The 21,172-nt window shown below is 36.0% G+C and overlaps 1 protein-coding gene and 1 pseudogene across 1 annotated transcript; one reads left to right on the top strand and one right to left on the bottom strand.

Annotated features, from left to right (window-relative positions):
- The first annotated feature begins 4,290 nt into the window (after positions 1 to 4,290).
- LOC106873709 (26S proteasome non-ATPase regulatory subunit 12) lies at positions 4,291 to 19,642 on the top strand. The gene is made up of 11 exons (XM_014921182.3): positions 4,291 to 4,415; positions 5,491 to 5,550; positions 6,548 to 6,676; positions 8,121 to 8,228; positions 8,765 to 8,869; positions 10,220 to 10,369; positions 12,541 to 12,675; positions 14,227 to 14,339; positions 14,476 to 14,653; positions 16,344 to 16,421; positions 19,122 to 19,642. The coding sequence occupies exons 1-11, from the start codon at positions 4,317 to 4,319 to the stop codon at positions 19,329 to 19,331; spliced, it is 1,365 nt and encodes a 454-aa protein (XP_014776668.1). The 5' UTR covers positions 4,291 to 4,316; the 3' UTR covers positions 19,332 to 19,642.
- LOC128247489 (5S ribosomal RNA) lies at positions 13,682 to 13,800 on the bottom strand (annotated as a pseudogene).
- Positions 19,643 to 21,172: the final 1,530 nt, after the last annotated feature.

Below are 21,172 nucleotides of genomic sequence, written 5' to 3'. Positions count from 1 at the left end.
GCCTTGTAGGGTTTTCGAGCGAGATCGTTGCCAGTGCCCCTGGACTGGCTCTTGTGCGGGTGGCACATAAAAGACACCATTTCGAACGTGGCCGTTTTCGTGCGGGTGACACGTAAAAGCACCCACTACACTCTCTGAGTGGTTGGCGTTAGGAAGGGCATCCAGCTGTAGAAACTCTGCCAAATTAGATTGGAGCCTGGTGTAGCCATCCGGTTGCACCAGTCCTCAGTCAAATCGTCCAACCCATGCTAGCATGGAAAGCGGACGTTAAACGATGATGATGATGATTGTATAACCGATGTGGTAAAAGCTGAAGAGGTAAATACTTAGATTGGAAGAAGTTCTGAACAGTTCAACTTGAATTCACACAGTATCACAGATCTATTCAATTTGGTTATAAATTTACGATTTTTTTAAAAAGTGTATGTTATACACTAACTCTTCACGAACAATCTATTCTAAAAATAAAAAAAAGTATTTTCGAAGAGGAATATTTCAAGTTGTCCATTCTTTAAATCTTTCAAATAGTTTCACGAATGTTATAAATTTAATTGCATGTTATTTTGATAATAATGATCACCTATAGCACAAGGCCACAAATTTATAAGGGAATGATGTAGTCAATCGATTTGAATTTACGATTGATATTTTATTGATACCAGACACCATGAAAGACAATATCCACCTTCTAAAGGTGAGCACCGTTAATCGAAATGTTAACTTCGTTAACTGTTAATCTGTTAACCAATAAGTTAACTTGGATAACTGCTAATCAGTTAATTCTTTAAAAATGTAACGGAAATTATCGATAAACTGTTAACATTAATTTTTATTACAGCAAAAATTCAGTTTTGCTCTAAAAACACCTTTAAAAAGTGCCATAACTATAAAAGCAGCCTTTATTGGCCTTTTTAAGGGCTTTAGAACCCCAAAACTATAGTTTTTTTTTTTTTGCTTTAGAGTTTAAAAAATGCTAATTTTATAGTTTTAACTTTTAAAAGACCTAAAAACGGCTGATTTCATAGTTTTTGCTCCCTTTGTTTTAAGGGTTTAAAGGCTTTTAGAGCTAGAAAAAGGTAAAAAAAAAAAAGAAAAGAAAACTCAAATGAAACACAGTAATACAGGGTGTCCACAAAGTCTGAGTACATGTTGTAAATAAAGTCATGACATAAACAATTAAATATAAGAAATAATTTCTTAAAGTATGTGTTAATCCCCATGTGGGTACATAGAGTAAATAAAATCATAACATAAACAATTGAATATTAGAAATAATAATTTCTTAAAGTATGTATTAATCTCCATGTAGCCAGACTTTGTGGACACCCTGTAGTATTAAACAGATTATACTGGCACCAAAAAAGTTTATTGATAAAGTAGCTGTAAAAAAATATGAAAAATACGATATATACATAATTTAATTTTTCCTTTTCTTCTCTCCATTTTGTTCCTGAGAGGCATGTTGCCCTTCATGAAAATTAGTATTGCAAAGTTTTCGTCAGACAGGATGATCTGTTGGCCCTCAAGATGTCCTTGCCCATAGAGAACAAACGCTCCACTGAAGTACTGGAGTGGGTGGCTGTGTTGAACTTGATGAACAAGTCCACCAACATTTGCTCACCCAAGAAGGCAGCATCTGTCAGCAAGTCCTTGAAGTTGGTCTCCGACCAGATGCTGGGCCTTGTCCTTGAGTGACCTGTGGTTCCTGCTGCTCTCTTTTGGCTGGGTAACATCACTGAAGAAGTCATCCTCCTTCTCTTTGTTGTTGCTGCTCACTTCGTCAGACTGCTACCTCATGGCCTCATTGACCTTACCCTCCATGCTTTTCCTCACCTTAGCGACCTTGGTGTTGTCATACTTATCCAACCAGATGAAACGAAACTTGGGGTGGAAGACAGCAGCCAGCTGGTATTCCTCATCCTCCAGGAGGCTCCTAACGGAAGTTAACTCAAGAAGTTAAATATAATGGAAGTTAATTAGTCCGATAATGATTTCCAAAGTTAACTTGAAAAGTAAAATCGTTCACGAAAATATTAACTTAGTTAATTAGCAATTAACGGTTTAGTGCCCAGATTTGCCACCTCCTCAGAACAGGATTTGAACTGGGAACGTAGAAAGTCAAAAATGCTTTATAGCCTACGTTTCTATCATTCCACGGTCTTCTTGATTTGTCGGGACTATTCCAACTGACATGTGATACAGAATCAATAATTTATAGCATGGGCATTAGTAAAATATAGAGATGATATCGGTTTTGGTGGACGCTTGTCACTCATCATCTCAGTCTCTGGTCACGGACGAGTTTTTATCTCTCTCTGATCTTTCTCCTGCTACTAAAATGATTTTTTGTTATTGGAAGTGGCTAGTCTTCATTCAGGTGCTCGCTTCTCGACATATTCTCAAGAATACTGTACCGACCACTTCGCTCTCGCACTACCATTTCCTCTCCAAAACGTCGACCTTCTGGAATTACTCCCCGGTACACATTTTATTTTGCGATCGTTAAGTTGCATTCTTTCAAAAAGAGCAACAATCCTATCGGTTTCACTGGTCTCAGAGTTTGTGAACAACATGGGCACAACCCATTCTTCCAGATCAAAAGAAAACAAATAAAAACAACAAAAATAACGTTCTATTCTCGACATTACAATACTGATTATAAGACATGCAATCCCCGTGAATTAGTGGTTCGGCAAAACAATTCAATAGAATATGTACCAGGCTTTAAAAAGTTATGGGGTCGATTCATTCGACTAAACCCTTCAGGGTACTGCTTCAGCATGGTCGCAGTCTAATGAATGAAACATAAAAGAATCTAAAGACTTTTTTGTGACATCAGTTAAGCTGTCAGAATCCTTAGAGCGTCGGAAAAGTGCCTTGCAGCATCTGTTCCGTCTCTTTACCTTCTGAGTTTGGCCCTACCGAGATTAATTTTGCTTTTCATCTTTTCATGATCGATAAAATAAAGTACCAACTGAGTTCTGGAGTCAATGGTATCGACAACCCCACCCCAAATTGCTGGTCTTGTGACTAAATCAAAAACAAAACAACAAAATTACAATTGCAGCGTGGAAGGTGTTTATAAGCCATTTGAAAACACCTTTCACGCTGCAATTGTTTTTGTTTCAGCATACGATCTCAGCTCAGGTCACTTGTTATGCAAGTACATTTCCGTAAACACATTATTACGTTTATTTAGTGTGATGAGAAAGCATTATTTAATAACAAACAATAACACTGTTTAGAGGAGGGGTTCTCAACCATTTTCTTTTATCTATGGACAGCTTGATTACTATTTTATTCTGGTGGACCCCTATAGCCATTCGATGTTTAAAAACTAGTTTTATAGGAACTTCTTTCAAAATTCGTATTTTGATTTTTCACACATAAGCTTGTATAGGATGAACTATGTAAAATGTTAAAGAAACCTAGCTGCTTCTTGCAATGCATACATTTAAAGCAAGAGTTGGAAAAAATGCCTCGAGAAATTTATTCCGTCGCAGTCAACTATGCCTTTCGTCCATTGTGGAGCTGAGTATATACAATAAACAACCAGTCAATTACCAATGTTGATGATACTGGCCATCCTTCTTTACTCAAAACTGCTGACCTTGTACTTAAATCAGAAACAAATATTAATTAGCCAGAACAGCAGCACCGGTGAGGCCTGTGTGGTTGATGCAGTTCGAAATTTTCTGTAAATTCTGACTAAATGGTTTAGTAAAAAGTGGTTAAATATATTCAAATGCCTTCCCCTCCATTTAATTTCACTCAATAAAAGTCAATGTATGCGTAGAAAAACAGCACCCAACGACGTTGAGGAATCCAGTTGATCCGATCAACGGAACAGCTTGCTCGTGAAATTAACATGCAAGTGATTGAGCACTCCACAGACACGTGTACCCTTATATACCGGGTATATTCAGCGTGACACAGTGTGACAAGGCTGACCCTTTGAATTACAGGCACAACAGAAACAGGAAGTAAGAGAAAGTTGTGGTGAAAGAGTACACTAGGGTTCGCCACCATCCCCTGCCGGAGCCTCGTGAAGCTTTAGGTGTATTCACTCAATAAACACTCACAACGCCTGGTCGGGGAATCGAAACCGCGATCCTATGACCGCGAGTCCGCTGCCTTATCCACTGGGCCATGGCGCCTCCACCAAGAAATAGGTATCATTCGTGGAAAAATAACACGATAACGATATTGTACGTAATAAAAAGAAGATCGAACAAAGGGAGATAACCTTGCTTAAAACTATTTCACTTCCTCTTCCTGCTACTTTTCCTCCTCCACACTGCCGCATAAAAGCGAAAATGGCTTCTGATTCAAGCGATGGTCGTGTACAGAAAATGGAAGTGGATTACTCATCCACCGTCGATGAAAAAGTACCAAAATGTGAGAAAATGGCCAAGGTAAAAAAAGAAGAAAATATAAAATCATTATTGTTGATGAAACTTTTATCTTACCATTGTTGTTACTCCTCTGCAAACCCGTAAACGTTGTACGTTAAGAGTTATCTTCCTATTTTAATGTAATATAGTAAAATGCTTTGTCATACTTATTCTCCAAACAGCGGTACATTCTCTCTATTCTATATTTATAGATGTATAAATGCTTGTGAAGACATGAATAATAAAATAAATATATATAAAATCATGTGTCTTCCATGCAAAAATTTACTTGCTTTATCATTTAAAGATTCTTCCCTCGCCTTTTCTTTAAAGTATTCTAAAAATCATTAACCAGCGATAGAAAGACTATGTTGTAAAATTGCCGGTGAATTGAATATAATCTGATATTCGATTCCTGGTTGTGTAATTGTATCACATCACATGGGTTATTAAATGATTTATTGGTTCTTCTATAAATATGGGGCCTTGTAGTCACGTAAGAAACGTGTATGCTAGTTTGATGTTTAACTCCAGTTTAGAACCGACCGTTTACCATCCCGTTTTCTATCTATGAAAGTGTATCTATGGCTATGTTATATAATGTGTCGGTAGTCTTGTATCATCTGCATCTCTGTTACAGGAATTAAAAAGAAAAAAAAACCTCGTTAATAGGTGCAAAGTATCCGTCCCTCTTTTTTTTCACAGGAAGGGTGCAATATGAAGTAAATTTTGCTAATATTGTAGCAAGTTGAGTAAACGACGCACAGACGTGCATGTCTTTGTAGTTAACAAAAAAGAAGCCAGTCCTAATCGAGAAAGTCTGTAATCAAAAGGTTTCCAGTTGTGACCATCCTGTCTATTTTTTAGGCATACTTTATCTCAGACCACATAATCCAGTGTATTTCCTTTCGTTTAAGGTGGTGGTGATTGGGGGGTATTTGGTTGCTATATGTAGGATGTCGAACGACCACATAAAAGTCCCATTGTTGTAAATGTAATGATGAAATGAACGTGTAAATATTTTTCGTTGTTCTGCTATTTCCCTTTTGTACTAGTATTCTTGGTAAATTGAATGTAACCGTTTACTATTTTTCAGCAAGGAAATCTGACTGAGGCCATAGATATGTTATTGTCTTTAGAGAAACAAACTCGAACTGTAAGTAATTCAGTTTTTAAAAATTCTTTTTTACAAAACATAATACAACTTTTGTATGTAACAGTAGGCCCACACACACAGGTATTGCCGACCGGTTGAGAAGTTTGCTTCACAATCATCTGGTTTTGAGTTTAGTTCCATTATGTAGCATCTTCAGAAAATGTCTTCTATTATAGCTCCAGGTCGACTAAAGCCTTCTTAGTTGATCTGGGAGATGCTAAATGAAATAAGTCCATCGTGTGCCTGTGTAAGTTTATTACTTTGTACTAGCTGTAAAGAAGTATTGTCATTTTACAAGTGTCATTTGTTTGCAGTCTTCTATGAAAACATGCCTAGCCATTGCGCTGTTCATGTTCAAAGTAATAGGGGGAATATTACCTTGCTTGGAAACGGGTGTTGGCTACAAGATGAGCATCTAGCTGCAGAAAATCTGCCTCAACAAATTTCAAGTGACTCCTACAAGTATGCAAAAACTTGATGCTAAAACAATAATGATGGTATGAATAAATATACACATATGTGCATGCTTTATACAGATGTTAACACCTTGTCTTTATATACAATGCTAGTCATTATATAAAATTTTAAATTACATGATGAGTGCTGTTCCATATGACTTGAGCAGGAATCTGAAGTACATTTTTTTCTTATAGCATTATAGGAAACTTTTGTGCTATTTGTTTGGTGCTGTATTCAATGAATTTGAAATGCTTCAAATATGCCATTACAGCTACACATATCTTAGAGAGCGGGGAATATGTATTTGCGAAATTTGAAAATATATATATTAGTTGCCATATACTTCATATTAAGTTACTATATATTGCATATTTTCTATTATAGTTTTAGTAATTTGCATGCAAACATTCATGCAAAGGTGTTTGAATGTAATTGTGATTGACTATAAATATGTTTGTCTGTGTGTGCTTACATACAAGTGTCTGTGTATCTCAAAGTAATCAAATCTAAATATTCATTTTACCTTTCATTCACCAAGGGTGCTGATACTCACTCAACCAGTAGGATTTTGGTAGCTATAGTGAAGCTTTGCTTTGAAGCGTCTAACTGGGGACTGCTTAACGAACACATTGTGCTACTTACCAAGAAGCGTGGACAAATCAAACAGGTAAGCAGATAAAATCTTTATGAAGAGAGGTTATAATGTCAGAAATGATAGAAGGCCAGAATAAATGCTTCACAGTATTTGGTTTAATCTCTGTTTCAAGTTCAAATCTTGTTAAAATCATCTTTGCTTTTTATCCTTCCTCCAGTCAAGGACTGGTGTTCAATTTAATTGAACAACATCCCATTTCATTTGTAGTCTTGTTAGAAATGTTATTTTTGTTAAAAGTGATAACAAGGTGAAATAATGGAACACTGAAAATAAGTACCAGTTGATCACTGGGGTTGATGTAATCGACTAACCCTCTCCCCTTAAATAGCTAGTCTTGTGCCAAAATTTGAAACCAATATTTACTCTGAGTTCTGAGATTAAATCCTTTTGGGCTGATAAAATATATACCTAATGTAATGAAGTTGATTTAATTTGTGCATTCCATTGTAAGAAATCACTAGTATTGTCTTTCAGTTTAATGTATCTGTTCAGTTTTACTTATCTTAATGGACTGTTATAATCAATTTTGGGTTGTGGCTGAATTCTTACAGCATATGTGTGTGTGTGTGTGTGTCTAGAGAAAGAGGGTGTTAGTTTGTCATTTAAAGAGGCTCATTTCTGAAAGTTTGTCATTTAAGTTTTTTTTTCTGTGGCAGAATATTCCTAAGGATATAAGTTCTTCCAAAAGTACTATTTTCTTCAATTCTTGGGCTGTTCTATTTTTCATGCCCAGAGCCCTTATTAATGATCCTTATTATCATTGTTGTTATTGTTGAATAGGGCAGTGGATTGACAGGATCTTAAGTGTCAGACAATGCCCTGTGATATTTAGTTACATTTCATAATCTGAGTTCAAATCTTGCCAAAATCACTTTTGCCTTTCATCTTTTTAGGGTCAATAAAATAAAGTACCAGTCATGTACTGGAGCTAATGGCATCGACCTAATCCTTGCCACCAAAAATTTCAGGTCTTGAATCTATATAAGAACCAATTCTTTGTGAGTATTAGATGAAATTCTTTGTGGTTTCAGTTAGATCATTTTTACATTTAAGTTCAAATCCCACTGAAGTCAACATTGCATTTTATTCTCCTGGTGTTCATAAATAAGTTCCAGTTAAATACTGAGTTGATTTGACTATGCCCACTTCCAAAATTTGTTGATTTAGTGCCTGTTAGAACAATCATCATTTAATGTCCAGTTTTCCATACTGGCATGGGTTGGATGAGTTGGCAATCCAGAGAGCCACACCAGGCTCCAACTGTGTTTTGGCTTGGTTTTTATGGCTGGATGCCCTTCCTGACACTAACTATTTTACAGTGTGTACTGGGTGCCTTTTTATATGGCACCATTGTTATTATTTGTGAGTTGGTAGAAGCAGTGTTGAATACAGAAACTCGTACAAAGTTTGCCCTATTTTGTATAAATTGTAATTTTTATTATTTATTTGAAAACAGGCTGTAACAAAAATGATTCAAGAAGCTTGTACCTATGTTGAGAAAACCCCTAACCAAGAAGAGAAACTAAAGTTGATTGATACCCTTAGAACTGTTACTGCTGGCAAGGTGAGTAACTATTGTTTTTCTATTTCTGCCCTCTACTTATCTTTCCACCCGACAATCCCTACAGATCGTTTTGAAATAGTCAAAATCATTTCATAAAACTGGTTACTTTGAACCTTTTGCTATGGACAGGTAAGTTGTTACAGTGTGAATCTTTGACCAGAAAGATTGACAGCTCATAATCCTATTCACTGTTAGTGTACTAACTGGATAAAAAATGTTCTTGTGGATATGGCATGGTCTGTCAGCTCTTAGGGCTTGACTCTAAATTTATTACAAGTGTTCCATTGTTGTTATTTATTCCCAGGTCAGCTTTAATTGAATACTTCTATGATCAAAGGCTTTCCAGCCAAGACTTTCCTGTTTTTTTCTCTTTGTGTGTGTGTGTGTGTGTATATATTTTGGACTACATTGTCCAATGTTTTATACTTTTTAAGGGGTAAGATGTAATTTGAAGGAGATTTTTGCTGCTATTTCTAGCAGGTTGAGTGACCGAATTTATACCCTATTTTTATATAACTTTCACTGTGTTACTTCAGATTTATGTTGAGATTGAGAGAGCTCGCCTTACTCGTATCTTAGCCAAAATCAAAGAAGATGAAAACAACATAAGTGAGGCTGCCAACATATTACAAGAACTCCAGGTAAAGATAATTCCTTTCTTCTCTTTTATGTGTTTACTTTATCTTAGAGATATATTATTTGGTCTGCTCTCCACTGATAACCAAATAATAGTATATAGAATTCAGTACTGATTAATTTTGAATGTACCTAAATCATTAAAGAGGTAAGCAGTATTCAGTTAAAACCACTTAATTTATTACTATTCATCTTCACTAATTATGTTGAGGATATAATAATCATCATCATCGTTTAACATTTGCTTTCCATGCTGGCATGGGTTGGACGGTTTGACTGAGGACTGATGAGCCAGATGGCTGCACCAGGCTCCAATCTGATCTGGCAGAGTTTCTACAGCTAGATGGCCTTCCTAATGCCAACCACTCTGAGAGTGTAGTGGGTGCTTTTACGTGCCACTGGCATGAGGGCCAGTCAGGCGATACTGGCGATGGCCACGCTCAAATGGTGTTTGAAAATATGTCCTTCTGTTGAAATGAAATTTCAGTAGATTTCTATATCTTTGTGCAACTGAGGATTGCTCTGCATTTTACATTTGATGTAATGTTCACATTGCTTAAATAAATGGAGTCGCATGAAATGATCGTACTGCTTTAGCTTTCGATATCCTTGTTGCATATTTTGATTTTAATCACCTTATTTTGGAATTCTATGGATAATACCATACTTAATTCTGTTGCCTAAACTTAAGTACCATATTCACCTTCAATCTATCTATCTATATCTATATTTATTTATTTATTTATTTATTGTCATGACTGGCAAATTTCATTATAGTTTGTGCAATCGTAACTGACTCAATGCTAAACAGCAACCTCTGTTTCCTCTACATCAATGGCTATCGGCTTTTCTTCCTCAGTCATTTACCTGCTTCAGTTTCACCATTTACCTCCTTATTCCCTTGCAAAGATATGTTAGATATTCTTTATATATCAAAGTCTGTGTTACTGCTAAAATGATATCTTTAAGATAGCATGTTAGTGCTAATATTGTGCTTAGGAGAAAGCAGTGAGCTGGCAGAATTGTCAGGTGGAGTGCTTAGCAGAATTTCGCCTGTCTTTGCATTCTGAGTTCAAATTCTGCCAGAGTCAATTTAGCCTTTCATCCTTTCAGGGTCGATAAAATAAGTACTGGTACTTATTTTATTGACAGAGCCCCTCCCTCAAACCAGCTGGCCTTCTTCCAAAATTGGAAACAAATGTGCTAGGGGAATATTAGTAATATGCTGAGTTCAGGTCAATTGGGGTGGGGGTGGGGTTTAATATGCTGTCTATTTGAAGAAGTATTATTTTTTGACCAAACTGTCCAAAATTCAAACAATGAATATTTTTTGTTTTCTTTTCATTTATTTCCAGGTTGAAACTTTTGGTTCCATGGACAAAAAGGAGAAAGTGGAATTTATTTTGGAACAGATGAGGTTGTGTTTAGCCAAGAAGGATTACATTCGCACCCAGATCATCAGTAAAAAGATCAGCACCAAATTCTTTGATGAAAAAGACACTACAGTAAGTGAGATCTCATCCATTGCTACTAGATTTTTCCCCTTGAATGATGATGACTTCTGTTGTTGTTTAGTTCCAGTTCAACTTTGATTGTGCAGACTTAAGAAATATATCATTCAAACCATGACCATCATGTTCTTTTGTATATCTAGAATTACTTTGTCCAGTGTGACCTTTTTTTAAGGTAGTAGGTGTGATCTGAGCGCTATGTCTAGCAGGATACATAACAGCAATAGAGATGCTTCAATGGCTTATAACTACTGTTATTTCTATTTCACTCTGTTACAATTATTTCTCCATATTTGGATGTATGCCAATGGGTATTGTAAATCTGAACATTTCGATTGACCTTATGAAGACAATTAGTTAAAATGGGAAATGGTTTGGCTTTGTGACAGGAAAGGGTACTGCTGATGCTTTCTTAGTGTGACAATTGTTGGAGAGATGCATAACTAAGAGTAAACCCCCTCTACCTACATATCATTGATTTGGAGAAGTCCTTTAACAAAGAACCTTGCCTTGTAATCTGGTGGTGGCTAAGGAAACTGAGAATAGATGAATGATTTGTGAGGGCCATACAAGCCATATACAGATTCACAGTCGGCAATTAATTTAACAAATTTATCATGCAAGTAGGAGTTTATCAGGATCCAATTTTTAGCTTTCACCTGTTTAGTATAGTCCTCCAACCAGAAAGAGAATAGTTATAGACTGGAGGATTATAATAAATATTTTTATACTGTTTAAAAGGTAATCACCTTTTCTTGTTGACCTGTATTCACTTCATCTAGAAATTTCTTGTATATGTTGTATACTAGATTTTTCATATCAAAGACTCTGAATTTCATTTCATTCCGTGAAGAAATTTGTCCTTACTAGATATTAGCTTTTTCATAAGATAAGAGTTCTTCCTTAGCAGAGACTGTCTTCTTCTCAAGAGGTGTAATCCACCTCATATTCCTGTAGCTTTATACATAATACACCTGTGTTCTGAATATGCTTAGTTCTTATAAACTGAATTTGTTGAACATTTAAAAAGAAATTCCAAATCAAGAGTTAAAAAGCTTCAAAGTAAACTTTGCAAAGATTAAAGATTTTACTAAGAAAGAAGGCAGAAAAACAGTTATACAGTGTGCCTGGCATGGAATGACTAGCAGATTGATAGAGAAAAGAGACTTTGTATGTGATAGATGCATAGAAGTGGTCAATAGGAAGAATATATATAAAATAAATACCTTCAAATGTTTGGAAAGCTTACCAGAAATAGTTGATAGCCCTTATTACCTAGGTGATCTAATTAGTAGTATAGATTTGTTTTCCAAAAGCATAGTAACCAGAATAAGAATTAGTTGGAGCTGTTACTTCTACTGGCAACAAATGATTTTTCTCTCCGAGTGAAGGGAAGTTAATATAATGTTTATGTACAAAGTGCAATACTTCATGGTAGCAGAATATATGCCTTGAATGCAGATAAGTAGCAAAGACCAGAAAGAAATGAAGTACTCTGCTCTGTGTATTGTTAGTGTGCATGAAGAAGAATCAGAAATGTTATTTGAATCCCGTTACGGTTCCATTTTTGTTCACAGCTATTTTGTTGTAATCAATACCATATCTATCCAATATTTATATTCAAATTTACAATGAAAGTAAACAAACAAAGTTTGTTCTTTTTTAGAAGCGTTGAGATGTATTGTAAGATACAGAAATAAATTTATTTCTCAAATGCGTGATAATGCTATAAATAGCGTGATTCAAATTCAAAATTTAACGTTAGCATCTTATGAAGCTAAATTTATAAGTTCTAAAATTGCAGAAGAATTCCTTGCTGGGCAGTTTAGTTTAATGGTAAAACACTTGATGCGTAATCACTGAGATGTGAGTTCGAGTCTCATGACTGGCCAGTAACGTATCTTTAAATTAATGGATAATTTATCCTGATCACGCTATTTATAGCATTATCATGCATTTGAGAAATATTTATATGTAATTATTACACACACACACACACACACACACACACACACACACACACACACACACACACACACACACACACACACACACACACACACACACACTCAAACCCATCCATCTATCTCAGGATCTCGAATTAAGAAATTCTTATACCTAAACATGTATATTTATATAATTAGTTATTTTTATTTCATTGACAGGATCTAAAGCTGAAATATTACCAGCTGATGATAGAACTTGATGAACACGATGGGTCATACCTTGCCATCTGTAAGCATTACCGAGCAGTTTATGACACCTCTGCCATCCAAGAAGACAAAGAGAAAATGGCATCGGTGAGAACACACTGGTCTTTCTTTTTTCTTTTTATTTTTTGTCAGTATTACTGTGGTGTGATATGCTGTACCTAATGCTAACTAATCAACTTTCTGTTCTATGAATTTGGTAATGTTAAATAACCCACTTGTTTGTCCATAAAGGATCATGGTTTCTCATTCTTCATAGTAACATGTTGTTTGTAATTCATCCCCTGACTGGCTCCTCTGCCAGTGGCATGTAGAAAGCACCGTCTGAACATGGCCAATGCCAGTATCCCCTGACTGGCCCCTGTGCCGATGGCACGTAAAAAGGACTATCCGAACGTGATCGATGCCAGGCCTGCCTGACTGGCTCCTGTGCCGGTAGCATGTAAAAAGTACCCACTACACTCTTGGAGTGGTTGGCGTTAGGAAGGGCATCCAGCTGTAGAAACATTGCCGGATCAGATTGGAGCCTGGTGCAGCCACTCTCTCTCTCTCCAGACCTTAGTCAAACCATCCAACCCATGCCAGCATGGAAAACAGATGTTAAACGATGATGATGATTTAAGATCATGTTTGTAATGAACTCTTGGGTATCAAAAAAGTAATCAATGAATTTAACTTGTCAATGTGGTTAATGTAGCTGTATGTAAAACAGTTTGTGTTGAGAGTAACAAAAATCTAATTAGAAATACTCATATGATAAAAAATTAAAAATCAAACATTAACTTTTCCACTGATTGGAAGAAGGAGACTTTGTTGCTTGTGCTGGGAAAGTCGAAAGAGAAAGAAAGTGTCATAATGATTGGTAGATTAGATTGTTAAATATCTAGGTGGGAGATCAATATAGTGAGTCTTGTTAGATGACAGGCAGTCATAAATAGTTAAATATTGGGAGGGATTGGTGTAGAGAAAGTGGGGTAAAAGAAAATCTTGTACCTGTGTTCTTTGCCTGTGAGGAACCTAACGGAACCTCCTCTCCACCTTACTTCTTGGAGGCAGCAGATATCGACACATCTCTGTTCAAGCATCAAGTGTGGGACACTTACAGCGCCTAGGTTTCCCAAGCGGTCACCCATCTAAGTACTCACTAAGCTCGACGTTGCTTAACTTCGGTGATCAGACGAGAACCGATGCTCTCAGTGTGATATGGCCAGATATTTTAAGATTTCTTCCTCAAATAAAAATTGTGAACGAGACAAATACTTCAGAGGAAAATTCCAATTGGAGCAGTTACCCAGTAAAAATAATAACATTAAACAGTAAAGATACAATGCAGAAGAAGGAGATGAATTATTAGTATTATTATATTACTGAAGACTGAGTTTTTTGCCATGTCTTTCAATAATGTCACTAATTCTTTTCAGGCTTCCTTTTGTGTGACTTTTTCTGAGTTAGATGTTATTTTTGTACTTTTACACATCTTTGATAGTATATGAAAATAGGAATCGGATACATAGTTGCCTGCAAAACTTAGATATTTTTCTTTTTTTCCCTGATGAGATGTAAAAGACATTATAAGAGAGAGAGAGAATCAGGCTAATTAGAATTTTTATTAACTGTATTTTTTTTTCCTTAAAATTTCAGGCCTTGAAATGTGTTATACTTTACCTTATTTTGGCTCCATATGACAATGAACAGTCAGATTTACTTCATAGAATTGGAGAGGAGAAGAATCTTAATGAAATTCCTAAATACAAGTAAATATGTATTTAGTTTGCCTTGCTTTCTCATTTTCTTTTCATCTCTCTCTTCTTTCTCATTCACACAGAAGATAAATAGACAGACATTGATTTTATAACCTGACTTTATACTTCTCCTTTTTTGCCTTTATAGAGAGCTGCATAGTTTGTTTACAACAAGTGAACTTATTTACTGGAAACAGTTGTGCGCTGATTTTGAAACTGAATTAAAAGAAGGTTCTAAAGATTGTCCAGCTACACATGTTTTTGATGTTAACTCTCCTGCTTCCAAAAAAAGATGGCAGGACCTGAAAAATCGAGTTGTAGAACACGTAAGTACTGTAGTTTTTTTCCATATATTTTTCTCTTAATTACTAATGTAGCAATTGAGAAAAATCAATGAGTGCTCTGTTGGATGTGCAAAGTTCAAGTACAGTTAAATTGATTAAGTGGCTGTATATTAAATATATATTTATTTTCGTCTGCAATAGAGATAGCTGTACATGTATGTTGGTTGGAAAAGTGTTGTGATATAACAATAGAAATAGATTGAGAAAGAGTTTTGAAGAAATAGCTAAGGATGATCCATTCACAGTTGTTGGAAGTGTAATTCAAAATTTTTTTAAACCATTGTAATGGTTTATATTTATCTGTTGAAATTTGCATAAAATATGTAAAGATTATGACGAAATGATAGAATGTGAGACTTGCAAATGTACCATCTTTCTTTGGCTGTTGCCAGTACCGCCTGACTGGCCTCCGTAGGATTTTCGAGCGAGATCGTTGCCAGTGCCCCTGGACTGGCTTGTGCGGGTGGCACATAAAAGACACCATTTCGAGCGTGGCCGTTGCCAGTATCGCCTGACTGGCCTTCGTGCAGGTGACACGTAAAAGCACCTACTACACTCTCTGAGTGGTTGGCGTTAAGGAAGGGCATCCAGCTGTAGAAACTCTGCCAAATTTAGATTGGAGCCTGGTGTTGCCATCCGGTTTCACCAGTCCTCAGTCAAGTCGTCCAACCCATGCTAGCATGGAAAGCGGACGTTAAACGATGATGATGATGATGAAAGAAGGGACTGTGCTTATGGCTGATGTTTCTCAAGTTGAAGGTTGGAGAAAATGTTAAGGGAGGGTATTTCAGAGGGCCGATGTTTTGGAAGTGAAGTCCTTGAAAGAGTGGTTTGTATGGAGTCTTGGAGAGGAGATCAATATCATTGACAAGCATAAGAGACATGTGTGAATTAGTATTTGAGTGGAAGTTGCATGAAATCACCTAGCACTGAGGAGCTGAAGTACTTTCTGTTCAGTATTTTTTGGCTTAAAAGAGGAAGGCCCCTGTTTGTGATATAATTTTGGCTGTATTGAGGTCATGTGTTTGCCAGGAGAGATCTTCAGTAATGTCAAGATCTGGTATTTGAAGCCAACTTCAGGTGCCTAATTTTATGTTAATTGAGGGTAGGATAGTGATTAGTGATTGTGTCTTGGTACTTTTGAAGGAGACAAATCTGAATCAAACCCTGGGGTAACCAGAAGTTATAGAATGGAGATCTGCAAGAGCTTCAACAGTAGATGATACAATGTTACAATCTGACAAGAACCTACTAATCTAAGTGATGAGACGCATGGGTTCTAGTGATGGATAGTTTGTGTGTCAAACAGAATGATTAGGAGTTAACGGGAAAGTGCAGATGGCTGACTCAATAAGATATTGAATAATTAACAATGAAAATTAGGATTTCGACTTCATCACTGGCTTTGTGCTGTGTCTATGACCAAGATCCCAAATTCTCTGAATAGGTCCTTTATAATGGTACAATTCATTGTTGAAAGTAATTACAATGTAAAACTAATGACTAGTTTTTATTACTGTGTTGACTTATGGGAAAATTAACTCAGTTGACTGACAGTATATTCAAGTGATTTAACTTAGTTTCTAAGTACTACAGAAACCACAGATATTGGAGTGCCTATGCACTCCAATATAAAATATTTGAAATTGAATGTCATTTTCTTTTTTTGTAGAATATTCGTGTGATGGCAAAATATTATACCAGGGTACGAATGAATAGGATGGCCCAACTACTTGATCTCTCAGAAGATGTAAGTACAATAGTTTAATATAGGCATGAATTGGGAAGAATGCATGTATTTGTAGACAAGAACTATATGTACAGAAGGGGAGAGAGGATGTGTTTATATACTATATGAAGTCGCTGTTTATGACTAGTCTGAACATTAAAAAAGATTGCAGTGAAATGTACTTAGTACTTTGAGTTTTTTGACTGGAAGCAGTCTTCATTGTATTGTTGGGTGCCACTGAAGTATTTTTGTGTTCAGGTAGTGAAGGGTATATCAGGCTCATGTGAGCCAGCACCTCTAAGATTTTCCCTAACAGAAAAATCTAAAGTAATGCAACAGTCTTAACTAAAAAGGGAGATCACTCTTGAGTAAAGGAATAATCTGTAACATTGTTTGGTTCTTGTTGAGTAAGAGCCTCATATATACAGGGTGTCCCAAAAGTCACTGATGGATTTCAGTTTTTAATAACTTCCTTAACTTGACAAATAAATGCATAACATTTTGTACAATATAAAGGACATAATGGAAATTAATATGCACAGGTCAAATTTTGCAACACCTACATTACATTTGAAAGATGGCAGCCATTTTCGGCTTTGCACGCCCATGCTTTTTCCAAAACTTGCATCATAACACCCTCGAGTTTCAGATCCCATTTCTCTGATTTCTCTATTGATGTTCTCCTTCAGTTGCACCAGGGTCTTTGGTTTGTTGATGTAAACCCTCTCTTTCACAAGAAAAAATCCAGGCTAGTCAAGACCGGGGAATGTGAAGGCCAGTTGACATTGCCATAGCTGGAGATTATTCTCTCTCCAAAGCACTGCCAAAGCAACTGATCTGTTTCTCTTGTGGTATGAGAAGTTGCCCCATCTTGCTGGAACCATGTGTGAGGTCTACTTTGAATGGCCTTCACATTCCCCAGATTTGACTAGCCTGGATTTTTTTCTTGTGGGGATACCTGAAAGAGACGATTTGCATCAACAAACTGGAGACCCTGATGCAATTGAAGGAGAGCATCAATAGAGAAATCAGAAGTGGGGTCTGAAACTCTTGATGTTATAATGCAAGTTTTGGAAAGAGCATGGGTGTGCGAAGTTGAAAATGGCTGCTATTTCAGCGAAGTCATTTTTCATGTTTGACTTGTGCATTTTTATCTCCATTATGTCCTTTATATTGTATCAAAATTTCATGAGTTTATTTGTAAAGTTAAGTTATTAAAAACTGAAACCCATCAGTCACTTTTGGGACACCGTGTATTATATTATCCTCTGGGCAATAATTTAAAGATGCCGAAGCTGTACACACCATATTGATCTCACTGTTGCTGACCCAACTCTAGACTAAGCCACAAAACATACGATACAAGCTAAAGCTAATTTTACAATACCTCACAATAATAAATTTGATTTCTCAAAAGCATCAAACTGTCAGTAATAGAGTACCTCTATGGTGTGTGCTACAGAGTAAGAGATAAGCTCTTTTGAAGTTCAGATTCCTAATTTTGATTCTTAGTTACTCTTTATGAAATGCCTTACGTTAAGGTAATAGTGATATATAGATAAATTTAATTAAGTTAATATCGTGAAACTTTTTGTATTTTGATATTTGCAAGGAAATAATGGTAAGAAAAACTTTTCAGATGGGAAACTGTTCTATCAGCATAAATTCAAAAAATTCTATCAAACCCATTCTGTTGTGTAACTGAGCAAAACACATCATTGTGCTTGCTTCACTCATACTTCACAGTTCACCATTTGTTAGGATGGAAAACTGATTGCAAAACAGAAAGTTTGGGCAATGGGTTTAGTATGGACTACGGGGAAAATGTACAATATAGTTAATGGCAATGAGATTTTGACAGACAGATGTACTTGCATTACCATTTTCTTTGACAGTTTAGTCAACTTCTTTAGTTGAACCTATACACTCAACTGGTGCCATTTACTATCATCTGTTGCTAGTCAGATCAGTTCTGATTTGAAATTCATCAGTAAAGCCGTTAGGTGTTTGGTCTGCTGATCAGTACCAGCTCAGCTTTGATGATCAGCAGCTGTATCTTTAGTCAACCATTAGGGTATTGTCATCAAATTGAAAATCAAAATACATCAATCAGGTAAAATGGGTGAATTTAAGTGGATCAGTTGAAGAGTTTAGATTAGAGGAGTAAAGATAAATGTAAAAGAGACAGCAGGAGCATATAATCTCCTCATAGCCTAAAGGATGTAGAGTTTCTGTGAGTTAAGACTCGTTTGTGAAACTTTTGGGAATTGGGCATTGGAAAGAAACCATAAAAATGAAAAATTGATTCAGTTTTAAATAGTTGACATTCAAGGTGGTTTTAGATATACATTGTCCTTTCTGAAGTAGATGGTTTTCCAGGGTTTAAAAATTTTTTAAAATCTAGTTTTACAGAATGTGAATATATATTGATGCAATAGGTTTGATGAAGAAAAATTCTGAAAGACCTTTAATATTAAAGTGTCTTTAAAAGTTATTACTGGATGGGGTGGGTTAGCAAAATCAATGTTTGATAAAATGCCTTGTATTTCTTCTGGCTCATGTTCTGAGTTGATTTTTAAGGTCAGCTGAGCCTTTCATTTGTTTGTGGGCAATAAAATAAAGTGCTGGTTTAGTACTGGGTTGATTTCACTGAGTAACCCATTCCCTTTGAATTACTGGTCTTATGCCTATTAGTTTAATTATATTTTATTTTCTTCACAGGAAACTGAAGAATTTTTGTCCAATCTAGTAGTCAACAAGACAGTTCAGGCGAAAATGGACCGTCTTGATGGTATCATCAATTTCCGGCAACACAGAGATCCGAATAACATTTTAAATGACTGGTCTTCCAACATAAGTCGGTTGATGCAGTTAGTAAACAAAACTAACCATCTCATCACGAAAGAGGAGATGGTACATAAGTTGCATTGATCTACATGTTTCAACATCATTATTCGTTGGCTTCTAAGAAAAAAAAAAAAATTTTCAATAAAAAGAAATTCTTCAAATTTTTCATTTACTGAAAAAAAAAAAAAAAAAATAGGGAGATAGAATGCTTGAGTGTGAAAGTCCTTAAAACATTTTTTTGTTTGAATGATAAAATCTTATATGATTTTAAAATATAAGTATGAAGTTTGAATGATTTTAAAAGTTATAGATTTTGAAACTTTTAAAAGATTAAAAAAAAAGACAAACTTATAAATTGAAATTATAAGTTTCAATAAATCTGATCATTAAATAAATGCTTGCTGCTTTTTTCATTTCATATATTAAGTTTATCATTCTTCATTTGTAATTTGTCACTAGGCAGATCCGCCATTGATCACTGGCTTACCAGGCCTATCATGACTGCTTATTAGTCATGTGGCTAGAGCAACACAAAACCACAATCTTACAATCATGAGTCTGACACCATAATCACTACATACCTCCATCTCATATACTAGTGACACATTGGCTGCAATCATCATCATCATCGTTTAACGTCCGCTTTCCATGCTAGCATGGGTTAGGAGGTTTTGACTGAGGACTGGTGAAACCGGATGGCAACACCAGGCTCCAATCTAAATTTGGCAGAGTTTCTACAGCTGGATGCCCTTCCTAACGCCAACCACTCAGAGAGTGTAGTAGGTGCTTTTACGTGTCACCTGCACGAAAGCCAGTCAGGCGATACTGGCAACAGCCATGCTTGAAATGGTGTCTTTTATGTGCCACCCACACAAGCCAGTCCAGGGCCACTGACAACGATCTCGCTCGAAAATCCTACGAAGGCCAGTCAGGCGGTACTGGCAACGGCCACGCTCAAAATGGTGCATCTTATGTGCCACCTGCACAAGAGCCAGTCCAATCCAGTCCTCCAGTATAAATTTATAACATTTTTTTTTCACTGCCAGTGGAGTTACAAAATTGAAGGAGTACTGAATTAAGAATGAAATATTTAGTAGTCTGTAATTTGATTTCAAATTGCACTAGAATTGGCTTTGCCTTCCATCAATCTAAGATTGATGAATTAATAAATGGATCGCTTCTTCCTCCTCCTCCATCATCATCACTTAACATCCATTTTCCATGCTGTCATGGGCTGGGTGGTTTGACAGGAGCTAACTAGGCAGAAGACTGCACCAGGTTTCACTGTCTGTTTTGGCAGGGTTTTTGTTAATGAATATTCAGTTGCTCAATCAACATCCACTGAGCTATATACACATTGAATTACTACATAAATAATTTGAGTATTCCACGAACACTTGCAGCCCTTAATGTAATTTGTCTACAGCAAGAAATTTTCTTCATATCAAAACTGAGTGAATGGCTTCCTTACAAGTTTGAATATGCCCCAAACCTATTTGAACTGGTAATAGCTTTGTATTTATACCCATCACTTCTTAGCGCTGCTACCCCATAATTTGTTTGCCATGAGCTGCCAATTAGTGTTACTAGTCATTGTACAATTTTAGAAATATTATAAAAGAGATAATCTCATCAGTTCATGGTGCACCCTGTCAATTTTTTGTGACTGAAGAGAAGATAACCACTCCAAAATGCATCCTGCAGTTTGAGTGAGTGACACTGCAAGCTGATTTGTGTATTTACACCTATTCGTCTACAGTGAGAAATTTTCTCCATGACAAAACAAAGTAAATGACTTTCTTACAGGTTTGACTATTCTTCAAGCATGTTTGAACTGATAATAACCTTGTATTTATACACACCACTGCTTAATGTAACTTAAGTAGACTCAATCTGATACAATGTGTTTTTGGAGTGTTAAGCTG

Source organism: Octopus bimaculoides, chromosome 3 (genome assembly GCF_046866305.1).
Source record: "Octopus bimaculoides isolate indiv1 chromosome 3, ASM4686630v1, whole genome shotgun sequence".
Taxonomy (NCBI): Eukaryota; Metazoa; Mollusca; class Cephalopoda; order Octopoda; family Octopodidae; genus Octopus; species Octopus bimaculoides.
Note: the sequence above shows the minus strand (reverse complement) of the source record. Positions and strands in the feature narration are given on the sequence as shown.